This window comes from Copadichromis virginalis, linkage group LG17 (genome assembly GCF_057382275.1).
Source record: "Copadichromis virginalis isolate Kocher_CV1m ecotype Utaka linkage group LG17, C_Virginalis_male_GT1.1, whole genome shotgun sequence".
NCBI lineage: Eukaryota > Metazoa > Chordata > Actinopteri > Cichliformes > Cichlidae > Copadichromis > Copadichromis virginalis.
The window spans coordinates 15,590,864-15,614,785 of record NC_140634.1 but is presented as its reverse complement, the minus strand read 5'-3'; the positions used below and the strand labels follow the sequence as shown (position 1 = coordinate 15,614,785).

General features: G+C 38.5%; 1 protein-coding gene across 1 annotated transcript; it reads left to right on the top strand.

Annotated features, from left to right (window-relative positions):
* Positions 1 to 6,072: 6,072 nt before the first annotated feature.
* Positions 6,073 to 22,335, top strand: ntmt2 (N-terminal Xaa-Pro-Lys N-methyltransferase). Its single transcript, XM_085436894.1, has 4 exons — positions 6,073 to 6,490; positions 15,588 to 15,760; positions 18,578 to 18,830; positions 19,932 to 22,335. The coding sequence occupies exons 1-4, from the start codon at positions 6,295 to 6,297 to the stop codon at positions 20,186 to 20,188; spliced, it is 879 nt and encodes a 292-aa protein (XP_085293020.1). The 5' UTR covers positions 6,073 to 6,294; the 3' UTR covers positions 20,189 to 22,335.
* Positions 22,336 to 23,922: the final 1,587 nt, after the last annotated feature.

Here is a 23,922-nt window from a genome sequence, read left to right as displayed (position 1 = left end):
GGTGATCAATTTCAGAAAGGAACAGGACAGCTACACAACCCTTGTCTACCCTGAGACAGGATGTTGATGAGATGGGCATCCGCATCAACATCAGGCTGAACGGGAAGTCCAACACAGTTCAGTAAACAGGTGCAATTTCCCAAGGAAGCTGAGACCGTTTAAAGTGTGCAGCAATATCATTTTCTAACAGTCAGCTGTGGTAAGTACAGTGTATTTTGCTGTGGTCTGCTGTTTAACAGCTGGTGACACCAACAGTGAAAATACTATACATCTGTGTGGCAGAGAGGCATCTCACATATGTAAGTACTGTAACAAAAAGATTTACCAAATAAAGGACGCATAAAGTATTTAACACCTCATCTCATTTTTTGTGTGATTTGTTTAGCTGGTTAGTGTTTTTTGTCTCACGGCTATGCAATCATATGCCTTTTTGGGAGAAATCAACTGAGCGACGAAATAATGACTGATCTATATTATGAAACGCCTCTGTGGTTAAATCAAATTCAAACTTACTTCCTCTGAGATACTTTCAAAAACGTCTAACTGCTGTTATCATGTAAACTGACAAAGCAAACCAAAATATAAAATAAAATTGAAACATTAAAGCCTTAAACTTAGGAGATGTTCAATGACTCAGCGGGGTATTTTTCCACTCCATTGAAATATTTTCACAGTTTCCAGGCGCTCCCAAAAACAAATGTCTCTGCATTACTTGAAACATTCCCAGTAAGATTTCGTTTAAATCATTGTACGTATTTTTCGGACCATAAGGCACACCAGATTAGAAGATGCACTGTCGATGAACGGGTGAACATTAACTTTTATCGAGTGGTTAGCGTTTATCCTCCAGATTCACCGTTTATATTATGCTAACATAGCTGTGTTGCTAGCAATCACGTAGCACATCATTATATACCAGCTAGCCCAACATCAGTAATCCCACAAACGTCGCTGCTGTTTAGTTTTCTGTCTTCATTTATGTTGGAAGTGATAGCAGAGCTGTACGATTTAATTTTTTCAGAAATCCCTGTCAGAACATGGTATATCATGTTTAGGTGGAAAATAGCGAGCTAACTTCCTGCTAACTTCTAATTCCGTTAAATTTAATAAATTCTGTTTTCATGGATGCCTGGATGTTAAACTTAATTGTTACACCTAGTAAAGCAGCAACACTGATCATTTTATTAAAGATGAAAGAATTTAGACAGTCTTAACTGTCAGTGATGCTGCCGTGTTCGTTTGACTTTAGGACCTGAAGCGGAGTTTGGACCCTGATTACTCCGCCGCCAGGCTTGGAACAGTAGCCGTAATGCTCTGACAATCCATCAAGTGGTGTGTTACTTTTACATTTAGTAAATGCTTACTAAAGAATTTTTGACAGATTTTTGAGTGCCATGTACCACATAAAATCGGTTCGAGGTCAGTAAGCACAACCAGAATGCATACATAAGGCACACTGTAGATTTTTGAGAAAATTAAAGGATTTTAAGTGCGCCTTATAGTGCGGAAAATATGTATATAGGGCTTTGGAATTGACGGTGCAACGTATTGTGGGAATTTGGTGCCATATTTGAAGGCCACGAATCAAAACAAACTGTGTTGGAAGGAAGATTGCTACGAACCATGCTTAAAAGCAGCTCAAAAGAAAAAGGATGTTATTGAGACAAATCGTGTCCGGATGCAAAGAGATGGTACTTGCAAAAAATAGCGTGCATTGGAAATGTGGACCTGTATGAAATACGGCAGTGGAGTAGAAACCTCAAAGACCAAACCGCTATTAACTTACCCTGATATATTTTCATACCTCGTCTCTGGAGTCAGTGCATACATGGCGAGCCAATTTCGCAATTATAAATCTCTGGAGCCACACAGCCAATTCACCAATGGTTAAGTACAAGATTTGCCTATTTTTAAGCCTCCACGTTGTGAGTAAGTCATCATTCAAAAAAAGGTAAGTCAACTTGAGTACTGCGAGTAAAATGCGTTTGATCCCCCGTGAACATTCAGATTGATTAGCGCAAGCATAAATTCAGTCATGAGGGCGAAATTACAGTGAGAACATATGGAGACTCTGTTAGATGGACAACATAGTGAGTTCAGTGCATTGATGTGATATTGTCCTGAAGGATTTAGTCATTCTCGATGGTTAAAGAAATTGCAATAATTTATTCATATTTACTATATATAATCCTAATTATATATCTTGCTTCCGTGTTTGTGTCCTGTGTTACTACAATACATTTAGTTTTATACATTGATAATTGACCTGCAGAATCTCCTTATCATATTAGGTGTCCATAACTGTCACTTACAGACAAACTTTATGCTTTCTCCATCTTGAAAGTGATTACATTGATGTATTACATACTTTAGGTTTATTTTTTACAGGCAGGTTTCTAAAAAAGAACAGGCAGATTTAGAATATAACATGCAGCGTTCTATAGATGGATGCATAAAAAGATGTTACATTGTTACATTTATGATAAATGGATTAGAAAGTAGATAAAACACATTTGTGTCGGCTTTGGCTCATTAAAGATTTTGTCTTTAAATTAGTTTTGTCTTTGTATGTTTCAGGAAATCATTGTCTCTGAATTTTGTAACCACCGATAAGGGCCAGGGTTCGGTGGGAAACCGACCTCAAAGTTGAGCTTAGTGCAGAAGCATGGTCCAGAACTTTTAGATCTGCCAAGAAATTGTTTTCCTGTAACAGACTCCAGGAAAGCCATTACAGAATCTTATATAGACTGCAGCGTACCCCAGAGTTTTAAAATAAAGTTCATCCTCAGATTTCTCCTCATTGTGTAATGTGCGATATGGATGTGGGGACTTACTACCATTGCATACGGCAATGTCCTTTAATTACTAGATTTTGGAAGAATATTGCTACAGGGAGTGCAGAATTATTAGGCCAATGAGTATTTTGTCCACATCATCCTCTTCATGCATGTTGTCTTACTCCAAGCTGTATTTGCTCGAAAGCCTACTACCAATTAAGCATATTAGGTGATGTGCATCTCTGTAATGAGAAGGGGTGTGGTCTAATGATATCAACACCCTATATCAGGTGTGCATAATTATTAGGCAACGTCCTTTCCTTTGGCAAAATGGGTCAAAAGAAGGACTTGACAGGCCCAGAAAAGTCAAAAATAGTGAGATATCTTGCAGAGAGATGCAGCAGTCTCAAAATTGCAAAGCTTCTGAAGCGTGATCATCGAACAATCAAGCGTTTCATTCAAAATAGTCAACAGGGTCGCAAGAAGCGTGTGGAAAAACCAAGGCGCCAAATAACTGCCCATGAACTGAGAAAAGTCAAACGTGCAGCTGCCAAGATGCCACTTGCCACCAGTTTGGCCATATTTCAGAGCTGCAACATCACTGGAGTGCCCAAAAGCACAAGGTGTGCAATACTCAGAGACATGGCCAAGGTAAGAAAGGCTGAAAGACCACCACCACTGAACAAGACACACAAGCTGAAACGTCAAGACTGGGCCAAGAAATATCTCAAGACTGATTTTTCTAAGGTTTTATGGACTGATGAAATGAGAGTGAGTCTTGATGGGCCAGATGGATGGGCCCGTGGCTGGATTGGTAAAGGGCAGAGAGCTCCAGTCCGACTCAGATGCCAGCAAGGTGGAGGTGGAGTACTGGTTTGGGCTGGTATCATCAAAGATGAGCTTGTGGGGCCTTTTCCGGTTGACGATGGAGTCAAGCTCAACTCCCAGTCCTACTGCCAGTTTCTGGAAGACACCTTCTTCAAGCAGTGGTACAGGAAGAAGTCTGCATCCTTCAAGAAAAACATGATTTTCATGCAGGACAATGCTCCATCACACGCGTCCAAGTACTCCACAGCGTGGCTGGCAAAAAAGGGTATAAAAGAAGAAAAACTAATGACATGGCCACCTTGTTCACCTGATCTGAACCCCATTGAGAACCTGTGGTCCATCATCAAATGTGAGATTTACAAGGAGGGAAAACAGTACACCTCTCTGAACAGTGTCTGGGAGGCTGTGGTTGCTGCTGCACGCAGTGTTGATGGTGAACAGATCAAAACACTGACAGAATCCATGGATGGCAGGCTTTTGAGTGTCCTTGCAAAGAAAGGTGGCTATATTGGTCGCTGATTTGTTTTTGTTTTGTTTTTGAATGTCAGAAATGTATATTTGTGAATGTGGAGATGTTATATTGGTTTCACTGGTAAGAATAAATAATTGAAATGGGTATATATTTGTTTTTTGTTAAGTTGCCTAATAATTATGCACAGTAATAGTCACCTGCACACACAGATATCCCCCTAAAATAGCTAAAACTAAAAACAAACTAAAAACTACTTCCAAAAACATTCAGCTTTGATATTAATGAGTTTTTTGGGTTCATTGAGAACATGGTTGTTGTTCAATAATAAAATTATTCCTCAAAAAAACAACTTGCCTAATAATTCTGCACTCCCTGTATAGAGCTTCGCTCAATCTTTCACCAGACAATCCCACTGAACCCTGTCCTGTTCATTTTGGGTCTATCTATAGAAGAGCTTTCTCTGTCTTCTGTACAAATGCTTTTGTTATGTAAACTTTTACATTTAGTGAGGCGATGTGTACTGTTTCAATGGATTCAGAGACAGCACCCCACTGTTACACAATGGTACAGAGAAACGTTCAAGGTGCTGCCAATGGAGCGCCTTAGTGCCATCATAAAGGGCAATTGTGATGCATTCTGTAGGATATGGCAGCCTTAGCTTGATCACCTACCTCGTGACCTTGCTGTGCTATTGCATAAAGGGGGACCACATTTTGTTTTTAAACATAATAATTAATATCTGTATTCCCTCTTTTTTTCTTCTTTCTCTTGACTTTAAATGTGGAACACTGTACATATTTTGACCCAGACATGTACACTTGTAACTCATGTACCTGTATTTGTTTTTTTTTCTTCCTCTTCTTCTTGTTTGTATTTGGCTGTGCTGATTTGTTGCTGTTTGTATTGTTCCAAAAAAAATCAATGAATCATTGTGTAAAAAAAAGAAAAAAGATTGAGCTCTCTGGCATACCTGAAACCTCAGTGAAGCTGCTGAATATCAGCATTTCAGGTTTATTTTAAACGACACTTACTATTGTGTTTATTGTGTGAGTGTAGAAAACTCCTATGCACTCCTTGGTAATTTCACTTTCCAACTCATGGTGAAAAGAGAAATTACATTTTATTAATTCTGTTTATGATTGTTGACTATAAATAATACATTTTATGGTAGGAGCCAGGGACCATATAAAATCTGACCTAGGGCCATGATTGGCCCCCTGGCTGGACTATGGGCACGCCTGCCATAGAATCTCATGTTAAAATCCCCATCTTTACAATATCAGAAGAATGGAGCCACACTTTCAGTTTTGGGGTTTGGAACTGGAAATCCCACAGGACCTAAGCCCTGTTGTTTTCAACCACCTTTGGATGTGTTGGGGACTTGGGGACTTCTAATCTATATGCTGGACAAATTTTCCTGCACACTGCCCCAGCCACTCATTTGTGCCTCTTAGAGTATGATGTCCCAGCTTGCGTTTTACATCCTGTTATTCTGTATTGGACAGTCCCAGGGTTATTTTGCAACTTGGGTGCACAGATATACTAACACATATTTTGTTAACTTGTCTGAACTTAGATTATTCCCAATTTTTTTCAACAGTATTAAAAAAGTGGAAAACTTTATAAATTCAATTAATATTTATTCCAAGTTTTGAATAAATGACCTTGAATAAAAATGGCATTCAATTCATATTTCATAATAATGAATAATATTCCTGTCTGGTCATATTTACTCATAGAATCTTGGAGCTTTTAATAACTGCTGCCTGTTGTCTAAACTGTGGTATTTTAATTCTAGAGTATACAAACTTGATAAGACAACGCTGTTTTTAGGATCAAGTCATAAATATGGGTGTAAGGACTTGTTGGAATTTAAACCCTGCAGTTCAGTCACCTTCTGTGGGCTTATTGGTCACGAGTTCCTGTAGAAATAAGTCCTTTCATTTATGCCCTGCCCCCTTCTCACTTCTTTACAGTCAGTGTCTCTAGCAGGTGATCTGTAAATCTGGTGGCACCTCCTGTGTGCTTCCTGTGAAAAAGATCTCTGCTGGTTATTTGAACACTGGCAGAGACTTGTTGAACACTCAGCTAGACAGATATAGCAGCAGCTGGAGAAACAGTATCCTAAACGGGCACCACAGTATTCAGTCTTTTAGACTTCTCTGCTGTACCATTGCTCTTCAAGATCTTTCTGGATAAAAAGACCAACAGGACAAAATGGAGATTACACTTGAAAATGACAAAAACAGCTCCTCAAACTTTGAGTACAAGGGTGCTCACCAGGCATTCAGGGACCGCTGGAAAGGGACAGATGACACCATGTGTCGCCACAGCATGTCCTTTCACCTACACCACACACTGAGGAGTGAGTTCTTTGCCAGCTACCTGTACCTGCTAGAGAAGGTTCCACTGGGTAAGATGGGTCATAGAAATGTGCTAAAATTTTTTCTTGAATGTTGATTTCATGACAGGTGTGATGTGTTCTTCTCTTCTTTTCATACCCATGTTTTGCCAAAGTCAGGTTGCTGAAATAGCTAAAATAACAAAAGGTTGTTCTTATTGCACCTCAGGGCACATTATAGACTCCTTCGGATAATGCTGATCCTTATTCTTAGACGGTTACTCGTAAATATTGATTTGTATGATTTTAAATCCTGTATCACCACCACTGCACTTACCTAGAATGCCAGGATTTACCTCTAACTATGGCTTGTTCTCAGATTTAGTTAACTTATGTCTTTCCAATGGTTCAATGGTAACTTTATTGCCCCCAATGGGAAATTGATTTGCAGTATGTCCATACACAAAAACACACACACACACACACACACACACACACACACACACACACACACACACACCAAAAAAGGATGTTGTAGTTGCTAAACGTAGCCAGCAAAACTACTTCTTAATTTTCGGAAAAACATTTAATGATTTGGACTGTGTACCCACTTCCTGTTTTATTTTGATATCACTCAGCTTAAGTTGACATCAAGTTTTTATTGAGTTGCTGCAATTTCCTGCCTTATCTGTGTCCATATATATATATATATATATATTCATTGATATGAAATTCTCACTTGATGTTGATAACAACACAATCAGTCCATGCATGCAAAGAACTCCAAAGAATGTCCATAAATCAAGTTATGTTTAATAATGTGAATGTGAATAATAGTGAACACTGAACACAAAGGACATGGAACGTCATGACACCAACTGAAATCTATCAGGAATTGGAAAGCAATCCTGTCACTTAGTGCAAATTAATATCAGCTGGTTTTGTCCCAATAGCTGGCCTATCAAATAATGTCTCATTACCAAGGTTTCGCACAAGAAACATCTCATGATGGGTAAAACTAATAAGCTCTCTCAAGACCTTTGCAACTTAAAAAACATACTGGCATTAATTAAAAAAGAATTTCTGAACTACCAAAGGTTCCAGTCAGCACTGCTGTGGCCATAACCCAGAAGTAGAAAAAACATAATTTCACCATAAACTGGGCATGACTAGGTGCTCCCCACGAGATTTCAGAGAGATGAATGAAAATAATTATTAGAATAGTTGTCACAGACCCAAGGACCTTACAAAAAGACCTGGAACCAGCAGGCACAATTGTTTAAAAAGAAAAACAATAAGTAATGAACTCTACCACCATGGCCTGTATGCACCAGACTCCATTGCTGAAGAAAAAGCATGTTGAAGCGCATTTAAGGTTTTTTGACCAACATTTAAACAAGGCTGTGAAATACTGGGAGAATATATTCTAGTCAGATGGGACCAAAATTGAATTCTTTGGATACCATAATGGTTGGAAGTCAAACAGCACTGCATATTAGCCCAAAACACCATACTGAGATGTAGGGCTGGGCCATATTATACCGTTCACGGTAATACCGGTATAATGTTAGGCAACGATAGGAAAATGAAATATATAGAATATGAGTAAAGCGCGCATGCGCAGTGCCTTTGTTTTCATACGCACATGGCCGATTGTTGAGTGAAACAGATGAACCAGAATTGGTTTGTAAAAATGGTGCAACTTCAGTGATGTGGAACTGGTTTGGTGTTTGTCCGTCAGATACACGACAAAGCACATTTTTTTGCAGAACATGCAAGCGGCCGTCGTTATTGTCGTATTTGTCGGACTAAGATGCTCTTAAATCTGGGAGTAATCTGGGTCCTAAACGCCGTATGCTTCAGGTCAAACGAACACTGCAGCATCACCGAGAGTTAAAAACTGTCTAAATTCTTTCATCTTTAATAAAACGATCAGCATTGCTGCTTTACCAGGTGTAACTATGAAGTTTAACTTCCAGGCATCCATGAAAACAAAATGTATTACATTTAACGGAGTTAGAAGTTAGCAGGAAGCTAGCGGAAGTTAGCTCGCTAGTTTCGCTAGTTACCTAAGCATGATATAGCATGTTCTGACTGAGAGATTTCTGAAAAAAATCAAACGTACAGCTCTGCTATCACTTCCAACATAAATGAAGACAGGAAACGAAACAGCAGTGACGTTTGTAGGGTTACTGAAGTTGGGCTAGCTAGTATATAATTATATGCTACGTGCTCGCTAGCGACACAGCTATGTTAGCATAACATAAACAGTGAATCTGTTATACATGGTTATGCTCAGGATATGTCAGCCCCATTTCTACTGAAAATGCCTTTTGGTTAAACTTTCAGCAAGGAATTTGCATTTGCACTGTTACATTTTTATAAAGCTTTAATGTACATAAAAACCAGCTTCTTGTTTAAGTGAATATAAATGGAAGGTTGTCTTTTTGCGCTAGTAATGTTGTGGAGTTGTATTTTGTCTCGCATCAATTATATCGTCAGTTATATCGTTATCGCAAATTTTCAAATATATATCATGATAAATATTTTTGGCCATATCGCCCTGCTCTACTGAGATGAAAGTTTGGAGTTGGGAATCAGAATCAGAATCAGAATACTTTATTGATCCCTGGGGGAAATTATTTTTTGTTACAGTGCTCCATTTTAAACCAACATTAAGACAAGACAGACAATACGCTAACTAAGAATAGTACAATATATACATATATATACATACATACATACATAAGTCACTTATAAATAAATATTTGGAAAAGAAACATGTGTAGTTGTAGCAGCAAACAGTGTGTTAAGTGGATGCGTTGTACAGGGAGATGGCCACAGGCAGGAATGATTTCCTGTGTCGTTCAGTGGTGCTTTTCGGTAATCTCAGTCTCTCACTGAACGAGCTCCTGTGACTGACCAACATGTCATGGAGTGGGTGGGAGGTGTTATCCAACATTGTCTTTATCTTGGACAGCATCATGGTGTGGGGCTGTTTTTCAGCATATGGCACTGGCATGCCTCATTTTACTGAATGAAAGATTAAAGGAAAAATGTACCGAGACATTATTGATAAAAATCTGCTGCCATCTAACAAGATGATGAAGATGAAATATGGGTAGATGTTTCAGCAAGATAATGATCTCAAACACAGAGGCATGTAAGCTCTCTATTAGCTTCAGAGAAAGAAAATAAAGCTGCTAGCGCAGCCTGCCCGGAGTACAGTTGAAAGTCTTGGAAAGAACTTGAACAGAGTTCACAGAAGGTGCCCACTGAACCTAAAGGCTTTGAAGACTGAGGAAAAATGGGCCACAATCACACCTGAGCAATACGTGCGAGTAGTTCCTCCATACGGGAGGTGTTTTGAAGTTGTCATCACCACAAAAGGCTTCTGTACAAGGTATTAAATAAATTAAAATAAGGGTGTTCAATATTTTTTTCCCTGTGCGATTTTTCATTGTTACACACAACTTGATTTATGGACATCTATGTTTTAATTTCTTTATTACTGCAGTCAAGTGTTCTAGCCATTCTCAAGATGTTTTTCTTGCTTTCTCAGATTATCTGAGATTATTGCTTTGGCATTCACCTTCATAGGCTTCTTCCTTATGTGTTTTGGACTAGTTCACCTTTTTGTTTTTGTTTCTGATAACTGTTTTGTTGACTTAGTAACTGAAAGCACGTGTCTGACTTCATAAATCTCTTATTTTGGACTGACTAACTGACTGTCTACATATGGGTCTTCTCCCTACTTAACCATTGCAGTACATCTTTTTGCAACTCTGACAATCACCTTTATGGTCAGAGATGCTTTATAGCAGGGGTCTCAAACTCACGGCACGGGGACCACTTGCTGCCCACGTCACCCCTACTTGTAGTGACGTGAAGAAATATAATGCAATTTGGCCCTTGAAGTTCCTTTTTTTTGATAGGGAGGATTTGTTTGTTGTTGAGTTCAATGTTAAAATAAATTCTTTAAAAAGCAAAAAATGATTTAATATGAAAGCAGTATGAGCAGAGAGTACAAACATGTTGAGGGATTGGCTGTGTCAGTTCATTAATAGAGATATTTGTAAAGAAAACAATTTTCACTAGCAGTCAAAAACTAATGTGTCTGATTTTTTATTTTGCTAAATACAAAAAAGGTTATAGCAGAAATGTTGCCATGTGTCTTACCAGAAAGAGAGTACCAGTTTGTTTATTTGGTAGTTCAATGAAGGGCTTCAGTTAAAGAGTGAGAAAAAAATATATATATTTGCGCTCATGTTTGCAGTTTTGCCTTGTTATACAACATTTAAAAAAAAAAAAAAGGCAAAACACTACATTTTCAGAAATATTTTCGTGTGTTTGTTTGTTTTTTGTATTACTTGAGCACTAACGTAGCCCTCCAATGAGATGACACTGCCAGCAGTGGCCCACAGCTCATTTAAGTTTGCTTTATAGGCTTCAGGCTTTATGGGAGAAACCCCTTAAAGATAAATTTCCCCTATGACTGATTAGTGCAGTTGTATAGTTTGCAGGACATGCAGTGTGCACTATAACAATAGCTCTTTTTCCTTTGTTATGTTTTTTATATAGTCTAAATAGATGTTTAGTGACTGTATAACCAGAATAGTCATTTATTTGCACTAAATTTAATTGCATTAATTGCATTACAATACAAAATGTTATATTTACTTATTTATTTATTTATTTAGGTCAGTGCATGTTAATGAACATAAATGTAAAAAAAAATTACATGAATGTAAACATACCAGATTATAGCCAAGGGCTAATTTCCATCTGTTGTCCTTAAGCATAAAAATAGACATAATAATTCATAAAAATTCATCATTCATTCATAATAAAAACTCCATCACCAAACTTACACATACACACCATTCTGTTCCCAAATAAAACATTAAAACTATACAACTCATACATGATCACACACTTGATTTGTCCATAACCAGTTTTTAACCTTTGCCTTAAACAAATTGAATTTCGAGCATTCTCTAATGGGTTGAGGAAGACTGTTCCACAGATGGCCTCCCTCTACAGAGAGGACGTTCTGCCCAAATGCTGTCCGTCTGTGGGGTATAAACAAGTCTCCTCGGATTGTAGCTCGAGTGGTCCTGTCTGAGCTACCAAATATTTAAACATTCTCACATGTGCATGTTCATGACATTGTGTCCCATTGTGTGAATGCAACTTAAACATGTAAAATTATATATATATATTATATAAAAGATTTTAAGTTCCCTTTATTCTATATAGATTAAGTAGCCCTTTTCCTACTTTTGCTACCTTATTTCCTAAAAGGTTGACACAGCAGATGGAATACATATGTAATTTGGCACTATTTAAATGTATTAACTTATTTATTTTATATCAGATGCCATTTGTAATGAAATAGACGAAGTTATCACAACATGTGTACATACATTGAATCCATCCTACCTTGTATCAGAAAGTTCAGTCTGGTGTGGTAATGATGTGATATGATATTTTGGGATATTTTCTTGGCACACTTTGGGCCCCTAGTATCAAGTGAGCATTGATTAAATTCTATACCTTAATATCCAAACCGGACCCATCTTCTAACAGCTGCTTTCAGCAGATTAATGCACCATGTCAAAAATCTCTGACAATCTCAGCCTGGTTTCTTGAACATAAAATTTAGTTAATTGTATTTAAATGACCTCTACAATTAACAGATTTCAATCCAAAAGGGCACCTTTGGCATGTGGCAGAATGGGAAATGCCTCATTGCTCCCTCGTGGCAGCTGACAAATGTGCAGCAACTCCGTGATGCTATCATGCCAAAATGGATCAAAAGCTCTGATATTTTCAACATCTTGTAAAATCTTCTAATTAAGGTAAAGGCATACGGGGGCAACCTAGTAAAAGCAAGGTGTGCCTAATAAAGTGGACAGAGTACAACTCTTTCCTTAGATAGAAAGGTGATGTGGATATTTTCATGTAATGGTCACACTAGAGTTGCTGCATACACCTCCAGTATATTGCACTTCGCCTTTCACTAAAAGATAAAAAGCATGTGAATCCCTTTTAAACAACAACAAACAACACCACTGTTCAATAAACTGTGGTGTTACCTGCACATTTCTGCTTCCAGCCTATCTGAAAGACTTATACTATTAGCAAACAGAAATTCCTGGTAATGTTACTTGAAATAAAAAAATAAAATTACTCATTGACTACAAGAAAGGATCCGAGATCAACAGGGCCCTAAAAGTCTTCATCAGGAACTCAATAGGGATGTGGCAAACAACAGTGAGAACATAAAGAATTTTGATGGAGAATTTATATAAAATGCCTTCTTATCATTGTGTTAGTTTCCCAAGCAGCTACAGAAAATATATAGGCGACATTGCCTATATATGGCCAAATGTACTCCCCATCTGTCTTAGTATGCATATGAACCTGAGATCCCATTTTTAATCCACGGGATTGAATATGATGTTGGTCCAGCTACAACAGATTCAACTCTCCTAGGAAGGCTTTCCACAATGTTTAGAGGAGTGTGTTGGAAGTGTTGGAACAGGAAGGGACGGATCCACAAATGGGATCATATTATTGTCTGAATTATCTATGCTGAAGTATTAAGAGTTCCTTTCACTGCATCTAAGGAGCTTGTCTCCTGAAAAAGAACCCCACATCGTAATCCCCCCTCTACCAAACTTTAGGGTTGGCACAGTCCACCCAAGCAAGTACCGTTCTCCTAGCAACCACCAAACCCAGACTCAGCCATCAGACTGCTCTGCTCTTTTATACACCTGCGGCCATGGATGTGACTGAAAAACTTGACTTTAATGATTTGGATTGATGAGTGAATAGATATGGCAATATAGGTTGTTGCCATATCTATTGCTTAAGGGGGTTCTCCAAATTCAAATTCCAGAGGTCACTTGACTTTAAGCAGCAAATACAGCTGATATCAGTGTAACCAGACAGGAATTTTGTCCGTAATTGTGGCTTAGATGAAGACTTGATTGGATTTGATGAGCAATTGGTTGTAAGTCCTGGTAATTCCTAATGTTTTCAACAACTTAGCCTTTCTCCCAAGTGCTGAACCATATGTGTAATGAAATATTTATTAACAGAAACAAAGTAAAATTTCTTTTGTAGCTTTGTTTTTATACCATTAAACAGTTACAGGATAGCGATTTGTTAGTGTTAATGCTAGTGAGTGAATTGACATATATGAATCATTAATGGTTAGTACATTCATATAAAAAGTGTCATTGGAAGCACTGCAGTGCATTAACAGTTTAAATAATAGCTAATCATCTCCAGAGTGCACTCATGTCTATCATGAGATCATGGGCTGAACAGCAGCAACAGGAGATGTTGAGCTGTAGGTCATTCTAGCTCAAACGTGTCTTATTTTCTTACCGTCCATTTGATACAAGGACCATTAATGGAATGACATATCAAACACAAGAGCACTTACTCATGTCAGACAGTGCTATGCCGTCTGATCTACCATCAGGCGGCTGCAGTCAGGTCATTTACTAACAGCGTGACAGATTAATCCTCATACCTTGTATCATTTAAGCAAGTATTCTGTTACACAGAAAGTCCAAGATCAGCTTCTAATGAGCTGGTGCACTTTCAAGGTGTGAGGTAGATGTACAGTTTGATTGGCAGACAAGTGTGCTATCAAGCTGTCTTCAGGTCTTCTCCGTTCTTCTCGACATTTCTATACTTACACTTCCCCTGAAAGCTGTCCTGAGGGATAACATGACAAGTAAACACCAGTTGTAGGTGCTTTGATCAAAGCTGGTACTGTGAGAAAAATGTTAGGTCATAACCACATTTGTCTCCTTTTACATCTTATTTTAGTGAGCCTGGCCAGGTGCAGCATGATTAAGCCACCGTGTCATGAATCATGCTATTAGTTATCAAACTGACACATTGCCCTCAGCCTCCTCCCCGAAACAACTTGTTATGAAGTCAGTGACAAGAAATATGTTCATTTATTACAGAAATTATTTGCAGCTCAGTAGAGCTGAAGTAGTGGAAGTTTGGGATAGTTTAAAAAGCGAATTATAAAGTTTCTTGAAAGGCAATATCGAAATTTCAACACTGTATACATTTCTATTATCAGCCTCCCAGTAATAAAACTTATTCGTTTTAAACATTTGTAAATTCACAACAGTAACTTGAATCAACCACAGGGTTATCATGTACCATATAACAGCTGAGCTGAGTGTAGGAATACTACACCGCATCCCTATTTATAGTAGTGATCAAATTATCATTCTACATTTCCTATGGGACTGAAACCATCTTCATACAGAGCAGTCTGGTGTCATCTTTGTAATGCTTCGGAAAAACTCAAACCAGTCAAAAATAATCATATCAAACTAATTGATCATTATTTAAAACAGACATCATTCTTATAAATTCATATCTGGTAAACTTCTTAGCACTTTCCCACTATAGCTCATTACATGCGTTGATGTAACGTGTTGTCACATTGTAATACATGGGTTATCGCTATAGCATAATTTTGCGAAATGGTGAAGTCTAAAAACTAACACAAGTTTGAAGTCTGAAGTGGTGGCAATGACATTCTCCCTCACCCTCAACCAAGGGCACAAACACCTCAGAGGGTGCTTCCACAGTAACCACACGTTACATGAAAAGATTAGGTACTCTGAAAGAACTGAGTGGATATAATAGATTTTTGCAGAACACAATTTAATATTAGTGGATAAGCGTTACAATACAGAAACTAGGAATAAGCACTGGCAATGTTTATAATTTACTAGCATCAGCTCTTGTTGTGAGGTGTTGATGTTAACTATAGCGCCACTGAACTATATTTAGAGTGAAATACCATGCCTATTTTGTGCCTGATGCGGTTGTGACAGTTGCTGCTAAAAATGGGGAAAGCTGTGAGTGTAGTTCCAGAACTTTTTCTCTGTCCTGCAGCTCTGCCCTGCACCCTTATCCCAAATGTTTAAATGTTTAATCTCACATAATTCTGGTTCTCAATAATATTCGTATCTCATACAGAATACAAGACACATTAAAGGAGGAGTCTTGTGACTGTCATTGAATAGTAATAAACAGTCTGTGTAGTTGGTCAATTGTGTTCAAATGACGTTCTGGGTTTTATGATAGGTCACCCGGTATGTTTGTCCTTGTGTTCTAACAGTGAAGCTGTTCCCAGTCACCTGTGAGTACATCAAAGGAGAGAAACAGTTCTACTACAGAGCTCAGAAGTTCTACGAGGATGTTCCTGCCTCAGAGGAGGGCATGATGGGAGATTTCGTAGAAATATCCAATGTTGATCTGGAAGGTTCCCTTCAGTTTTTGAAGAGGTTCGTGGTAAGTCAAAAGTTAGTACCTCACATTCAATTAATAGAATCCAGGCAAAAACAAATCTGGGAAATTTTCATGCATGCTGGTCACTACAGTGGGCAGCTAGTCAAAGGCTGTATTCTTGTATTTGTGTGAGTGTTGTTGGTATACTTGAACATAAACCACCCCATTGGACTCTGATGTGTCACTCCATACCCTGCCACCCACTGATCGTTTAATGTTACTATGATGTGTTTCATTGTAATTATTGTTATTTAACCCTGTCATGCATGAATTATGACAGCCTCTGTCAGGATTTTTTTTAAAGTATTTTTATTCATCTTTTCATACCTAAAGATGAATAAAAATAGCTTTTAAGCTTTAAAGTATATGCTTTGCATGCACTTTGTCATAGTTTCTGCATATTGTCCTGTAGTATATCAATTTGCAATGTAGCTCTTAGTGTACATGCCAGAATCTATTTTTGGTGAGAAATTTGTCATCCTTATTGTACAAAACAAATTATTGTTTCATGATGATGGCGCCTCAGTGCAAATTCTAATTATACTGGAGTCGTGATGGCAGCCTCATAAACACCCACACAGAGTGAGCTGAGCCAACAGCTGGTAATCACTTTGTACTATGGTATTTTTATTTATTTATTTTTTAAAAACAGCGCTAACTTCTGTACAGTGGACAAGGAAAGGATTTCTTTAATGTTCTGGGTTTGTCTGTGTGTGTGTTGCTGCTGTAGACAGGGGAGTCAGGCTACATGCCCTTTATTTACAAACTCCTAAGACTGCTTAAAAGGAACTACAAACAATTAGGAGGCATCCTTTCTCTAGCAGTAATATAACCATATAAAATTATAATGCTCAAAAAGCATAAAGAAAATGGGAAATTGGGATAGCAATTTAAACATTAATGTACACAGTGGACTGAAGATATTGAAAACACTGTGAATTTTCACATTCTATATCAATTTCAACTTGGCAGAGATAGGGTTAATGATTTATTCTATTTCAAACAGGCCAATGAAACTGGGAGCCAATTTTTTGGACTCCTGTTGAGCTAGTTAATAGGTATGCCCTCATTGTCATCTGTTGTGATTTTATTTTGAAAGGATGCTTCCTGTTATGCTGCGGAGTATATGCGAGAGTTCAATAAACAAAGTCACCTTTTGGTGTGAATGCTCCGGTAAAAGCCGATGCCCCACGTGTGATTATTCCTCCGTCTAGATAATAAGTATCTTCAATATTCATGCAGATTCTGCTAGAAGACCCGTCTCTGCTAACAACTCCATACAGAGCGCAATGTTCATAGGAGGGGACATCTGAGGGTACAGTGAGCTCACCTTCAGTGGCTGGGAATGAGGTGACTCCTAGCCAAGCCATGCTTCAAAGGTTAATAGGCCCATAGCAGCAGAGGTCATGGTGTTGTGGGCGTATTCTACCCACACCAGCTTGGAGTGCCATATTGACAGGTTGGAGGAGACATTGCACTGAAGAGGGACCTCAGTCTAAAACTCCCATACACGAGAGCTGAACTGGAGCCACTAGTTAGAGATGATGTCAGAAGGAATGCTGTGGAGTCTGAATGTGTCCACCAGGCTATGGTGGACTCAGGTTTTATGCAGACCCTGCCCCACCAAACCCTGGTTTGGCCTGGGGCATTGCTGGAGGCAGAGTGGGTGGAGGTTAGATGTGTGCATGGGGACAGCCACAAATATCCCATAGTGCCGCTTCAGCCAATTCTCCTATTAGCAGCAAACTGTCAGAGTGGGAGACTAGGCACAGCACAGTATAGAAAGAGTGCCTGGTATTCCAGTGGGCAATCAACAATGCTCCTTCATTATTACCTCCTGGGCTGCCTTTTCACCCTGTGTTCGGATGGGTGATGGAACTGCAGTGCCTCCGTCGCATGAAGGATGCCAATGTCCGGATCACCTGGTGGCATCTGGCTCTCCACCAGGTGGTCCATAGGCCAGGGATGGAGATGGTTGTCACTGATTTCCTCTCCTGCTCGGCTAGGCCTAGATGGCTCTCCATCGATGGGGGTATGGGTGGCTTGTGGCTTAGCTGCAGGGGGGTAGGGGGGGGATGAATGGCTTCAGGGTGTGGTGTTCGGGGAGGGCTCTCACACACATAACCTGCATCATCTGATTATGTCTCCCCATTGTGTGTGGCGTAAAGCAGGAGGATCATTATTCTCTTCCAAAGTCTCTTCCCTGGCTGTGAACAGCTTCTGTTTACACCTGACGTTTCCATTAAAAAAGAGTGTGGCAGGAAAAGATTTAGAACGCATCCAGATTAAAGAGAGCTACATAAGTGCACAGCAGTATGGCAGTAATTCACTGAAACCAAGAAGCTTCCTGTAACAGAGCTCCTGTGGGCCCCCATACTTTCCTACAATCATAAACTGGGGTCCCTGATGTGGAGGGGTTGTAGTGAGGTCAGAATACCAAATGAAGAGGAAGAAAACCAGCACAAGTCAAGTGAGGTGACTTTTTATTCCCTTGTGTTAAAGTTCATTGCTTTGTTACCCTAAGGAACTGGGGTTGATTTGTTTGGTACTTTTGAGCATGAAAGCTTGACACCTGGTAACATAAAACATAAAGTATAGAACTTTTTATGATTTAGACATGATAATAATGCACTACTAGAAGAACAAGAAAGATTTAAGCATCTTTTTGTTTTCTGTAAAATTGAAAATCTCATTTTATGACTACATTTGCTTTATAGACAGTCTGCATTTTCCTAACTTTAAACTCTAAGTATCCTTTAAAATTAATTTGATTAAAGTTATATGAGTCTATCCTTTCTTTTTCTTTCTTTTTAACAACAGGGGCCCGGTAGTGCGGGCACACAGTGTGCTCTGGATTGTGGCTGTGGGATCGGGCGGGTAGCCAAAGGTGTGCTCCTTCCCGTGTTTGAGAAACTGGAGATGGCAGACATGATGGAGCACTTCCTGCTCCATGCACATGAGGAGTACCTGGGTGACGATGCTGACCGTATTGAGACCTACTACTGCTACAATCTGCAAGAATTCACACCTCCACAAAACAAGTATGATGTCATATGGATGCAGTGGGTGGCATGTAAGTATGAAGGTTATCTATACACTCTGCTCATGAAAGATCAGGTGTATTGATATATTTGAATTTTCATCTATTGTACAATGATGCTTCAAATTGTATACTTATGAAGATACAGTATACTCTTAAGTACCTCATTATACTTATACTTTTAGACTTAGAGGTACAATGGCTTGTCACTTAACTGCTGTCCTCTAAGTTACTGCCCATGTACCCTTGACAGAAAGCACTTATACCCTCGGCACTTTATCTACCTTATCTTTGGCTGATACAAAATACAGATACAAAATGAAACTTTTCCAAATATTTTGCATGCTGTTGTAATTCTGCAAACTTGTTGATGCATTTTGCACTTTTTCAAACAGAAAATCCTAAAATTCTTTAAAAGAATGTTCCGAGGTTCTATTTTTATATTTGTGCTTATGAATTATTCTGATCTCATATTGTTTTCCTTATATATTATGTATCTCTAGTTTATTTTAGATAACTTTAGGTTTATTAGTTCCCTTTGGCATCCCCTTTCTGTCCTTTTAGTCTCATATCTGTATTTTGTAGTTTAGTGTCATTCATGTTAAGTTTGCCATGTCTCCATATTTTTTTACTTTTTGTCTGCATCAAGCTCACATTGTCCTAGTCTCTCAGTGTTTGTGCGTCCTGATTTACTTTGATAGTCCCCTGTCTCGTGTGCTTTATGTCCCCCCATCTCGTTATGTCTAATTTGTTACTGCTGTGTATCACAGTGTCTCTGCTCCCCTAATCACCCTCCTGTATGAATATATTGTGTCGGTCTCCCTTTGTCCTTGAGCGTCAGCTCATTTTGCCTAATGTGTCCGAGCTCCTCGTACCTCATAGTATGTTTCCCAGTTTATTTTGTGTAATTTGAAGTTTTCAGTTCCTTTTGTATTTCATGTCTAGCTTTTTGTTAATGAATTATCTTCTTAATAAACGACGTGACTTTTGTTAAGATTATTCTGACTCAAGGTTTTTGCATTTGGGTGAAATCACAGTCACTGGACTTCCATAGTTCTATTGGGGGACTTGATGATTTCTGCAGTGACTAATAAATCAGTTAGAAGTAACTATTTTTCCTGTCTTTCCCTTTAGGCCACCTAACAGACAAGGACCTGATGAACTTCTTGTTTCGCTGCAAAAAGAGTCTGCGTCCAAATGGTGTTATCATAATCAAGGATAATATGGCTAGGCAAGGCTGCAAGCTGGACCCCATCGATAGCAGCATTAGCCGCCACCTGGACATCATGAAGACCATCATTGCCAAGGCTGGACTGGAGGTGCTGGCTGTTGAGAGACAGGGAGGCTTCCCAGAGGTCATTATGCCTGTCTGGATGATTGCTATGAAATAGAAGAGACAATTTTAGTGCAAACAGCTTAAGCTTGTGGTTTGCTTTGATAACACAAAGGAAAATTCAGCTCATAGCTGAGTTCACTTGATATTTCAGGATTTTTTTCTGCTGTTTTGCTGAAAAGCAGAACAACATAGCTAGAAATCTTAGCAGTGTAATCCATCTATAAATGTTGAAAAAGCAATGTGGACAGCATGATGGCAACCAAGGGGATTTTATGGAGACTGGGGCTTTTTTTTTTCTTAAGGCCACAGTATACACACACAGTATAAGACAGCATCCTGTATGTCAGCAGATTCATACTTTTATCTCTTTATATCTTTATGACATCAATGATCTTGATCTTGTGGTTCAGACTAGTTTTGAACTAAATCAAACATCAACACCAAATATGAATCATGTAAGATTTAATAACAAAACGTTGCACAAACTTGTAATATATATCTGGATACATTGTCTGGAAAATGGCATATTATTTTTGTTAATAATATGTTGTTTTTGTTGCATGCAGTGGATGGATACAGATACCATGCCATTTCAATTGGTTTTGCTAAGGTGTAAACTAACTTTTAAAAGCTTTGTTTAGAAAACTTGACAGCAAACAGCTGGGATGGTTCAGTATGTCATCATACTGTGTATTCTGGGAATGCTTAACAGTTAAGAAGTACGGTGGCCCCCTAGAGACAAAGCACGTACAAACTCCAAAACACGTACAAACTGCTCCATGATGCTAGGGGCAGTGTTTAGCTTGATTTGCAAAATAAATGGCAAGTTTGTTGCAAACACAGGGCGTTGGATACCGGGGGGAAACACCTGCAAGGATAGAACAACCACGCTTTATAAGAAAGGTAATATGCAAACTGTTGTTTGTTTAATTTGTTTTTAATTACTATGAACGCTTAGCTTAATGTGGAGTCAAATCTGACGTTAACTAACAGTCAGTGTGCTTTGCTCAGAGAGAAGCTCAACACTGCCCCTATTGTGCTGGAACTCTTCTGTTGTGTTTTGGAATTTGTACTTGCTTCTGAGTTTGTACTTGCTTTGTCTCTAGGGGCCACCATAAAGAAGCACTGGCAGAACTAGAAAATGCTGTAGAGGTCAGACACCTAGCTTGGGCAAGCCGATTCCTCAGAACAATTTTTAACTTTTTAGCCAAGCTAACCTTATCATAGTTTCAGTCCAGTCAAAGCTAACTGTTTGCATAAAGTAATATTATAAATGTAGAGCAGTATGCCATTCAAAACAGCACCAAACTAGAATGTTTCCACAAAGTGGAAAATTACAAATGAATCACATCCCAACTGGGAGTATTTTAATTTCTCAGTTTAATTAGTCATTGTGATCTGCGTGTAAAACAGGGATGACAGATCTCTGTCTGAAATTACATAGACTCTTACAGCATATGTTGGCATGTTTATAGAGCTGATGTGGAGACAGTTTAGTCGTTTTTTGGGGAAAAATAATAATAGATATTAATTTTAAAAAAGCAAAAAAACAAGCACACCCAAAGATTGCAACTCCCCCCAAAGGGCAAGGGTAATACTAAAACTTGGATATTTCATGCTGATGTTAGCATTGGTCCCCAATAATGACATCTGTATTGGTTTCATACATCATTTGTGCTGATGTCAACATTGTTAACATGGAAATCTAGTGTAATATACTCATTTTTTCTGTTGTATTGTATTGTTGCAGACTTTCGAGAGTTCCCTCAAGTGATCCTATTTTATAGATGCTAGTTGTTTTTTCTGTATAGGAAGGGTTCATCTGTGTAGTTTCTTGACAAACAGTTTCAATGGAAGGAGGCAGAATCAGATAAGCTCTCCAAATCTCGATCATAGTTATTTATTTCTGAATATCACCACAGATCTTGTCTGGCTGGACTGACTGTAATCTGCTTGCAAACTGCAAGACATTTACAGTCCTTTTATTTTAGACCTCCTCTCTTTGTTAAAATCCTTATTAAAAATAATAAACTGAATTCATTTTTATAACCAAATCTGGGCAAACACACTAGAGTTCTCTAGGAAGTACAAAATTTATCAAACACAACCACTAAAACCATTTTTCTTCTGTTCAGTGTGCAGTCAGTTGTAAATACTTTTGCCTTTGTGTATTTTTAAAAAAATAAATTATCATGTAATATTGCAGATTAATAGATGTGTCATGTTTTCCATGCTTTTATCGAATCATACTGTATATTTGTTTTGATATGAAAACTAGTTTTAGCTGGACCATTTTTGTAAAAGAAAACGTCAAATTGAAAGCTAACAGTAGCTTAGCCAACAGACTAACAGTAGAAGCAGCACATTGTTTTAAACTAATGATTTTCAGCTGGGCCCTTGAGGTGAATGTGGGGGTTATTTCCTGATTTTGACAGACAGTGCCTGTTTTCATATCTGCCCTGGCTTCATTTCAGGCCTGTCAGATGTTGTCTGCTTAAGACACATCCAGGAGTCACCACAAATATTTAATATTTGTGTGTGCAAGCGCTCAACAGGAGTGGTACAGAGCTGGGCCATCCAGAGATTTTTATGAAAGAATAGTTTGTCAGTGAGTAGGCTGGCACTGAGAAAGTACAAAATCATTAAAGCGTTCAAGGGGCAATGGCATGAGATGAACTCTGTAGCATGTTTCTCTCGTCAGAATGACTCTTTTAAGATGTGAATAGACCAAACACATTTTCCACATCCTGTATGAATTAAATATCTAAAATACCACAAAGTTAAACTTGGAGTTATTTTTTCTTTCCCCTAGCAAATAGCAGCCAAATGTGCTGTCACCTTTTCACGAGTGGTTAGCGTCGCTCACAGTCAAAGCGATCATTTCTAATACCGCTCAATGTCCTCTGTAGCCACTCGGCAGCAGTTTGAATACATTAGTTGGAGTAACACTAATTTGTCCAGTCACATCAACAGTGCAGAGCTTTGGGCTTGAATGCAGGCTGAGAGCATGTTAGGAAGACAGAGAGCACAGTTGGATGCAATAACTGCATTCAGGGCAACATAAGCTAACTTGATGGGAATGATTCAATACTGCACTGCCCAAAGAAAATATGAAATTATTGTAACGCAATTTGTAGTAACAATAAACCTGGGCTCTCGTGATTGTCCAGTGATGCACAGACAAGAGATTGTCCAGTTTTGTTAATTTAAACCTTTGTTGTTATTTAAAGCAACACGAATACATAATTCTGTCTATGGGACACACACACACGCACACACACACACACACACACACACACACACACACACACACACACACACACACACACACACACACACACACACACACAAAACAACTAAAAGATTTATTAAAACCTAGCACTAGCTTGTAGTCCAATAACCACCTTGGTGGAGTTCTTCTTAGTCTAGTCTAGACTAGTATTACTGACAGCTCAAAAACTCGAGTTCATCTATTGCACATCTAATCTAGAACATTTAGAATAACTAATTAACCTAACTAGCATCTTTTTTTTTCTTTTTTACCAGGAGGAAACCAAAACAGGCACAAACAAAACTTGCACGCTCAGAAGATTTAATCAAGAACTGTCTTTCTGTGAGGAAACAGTCCTTCCCCGCCCCACCAGAAAATAGACTTTATATAAAAGAAGACAAATGGTTTTGGACTCTTTTATTGGACCCTTTGATTTTTAAATAGGCTGATTCTTATATAGTGCTTTTCTACTCCACTTGAGCAATCAAAGCACTTTATACAACATGAACTTTTTTCCA

Coding starts and splice junctions, on each gene's coding strand:
- ntmt2 (XM_085436894.1), top strand. CDS start 6,295: ATGGAGATTACACTTGAAAATGACAAAAACAGCTCCTCAAACTTTGAG. Junction 6,491..15,587: donor GCTAGAGAAGGTTCCACTGG/GTAAGATGGGTC, acceptor GTGTTCTAACAG/TGAAGCTGTTCCCAGTCACC. Junction 15,761..18,577: donor AGTTTTTGAAGAGGTTCGTG/GTAAGTCAAAAG, acceptor TTTTAACAACAG/GGGCCCGGTAGTGCGGGCAC.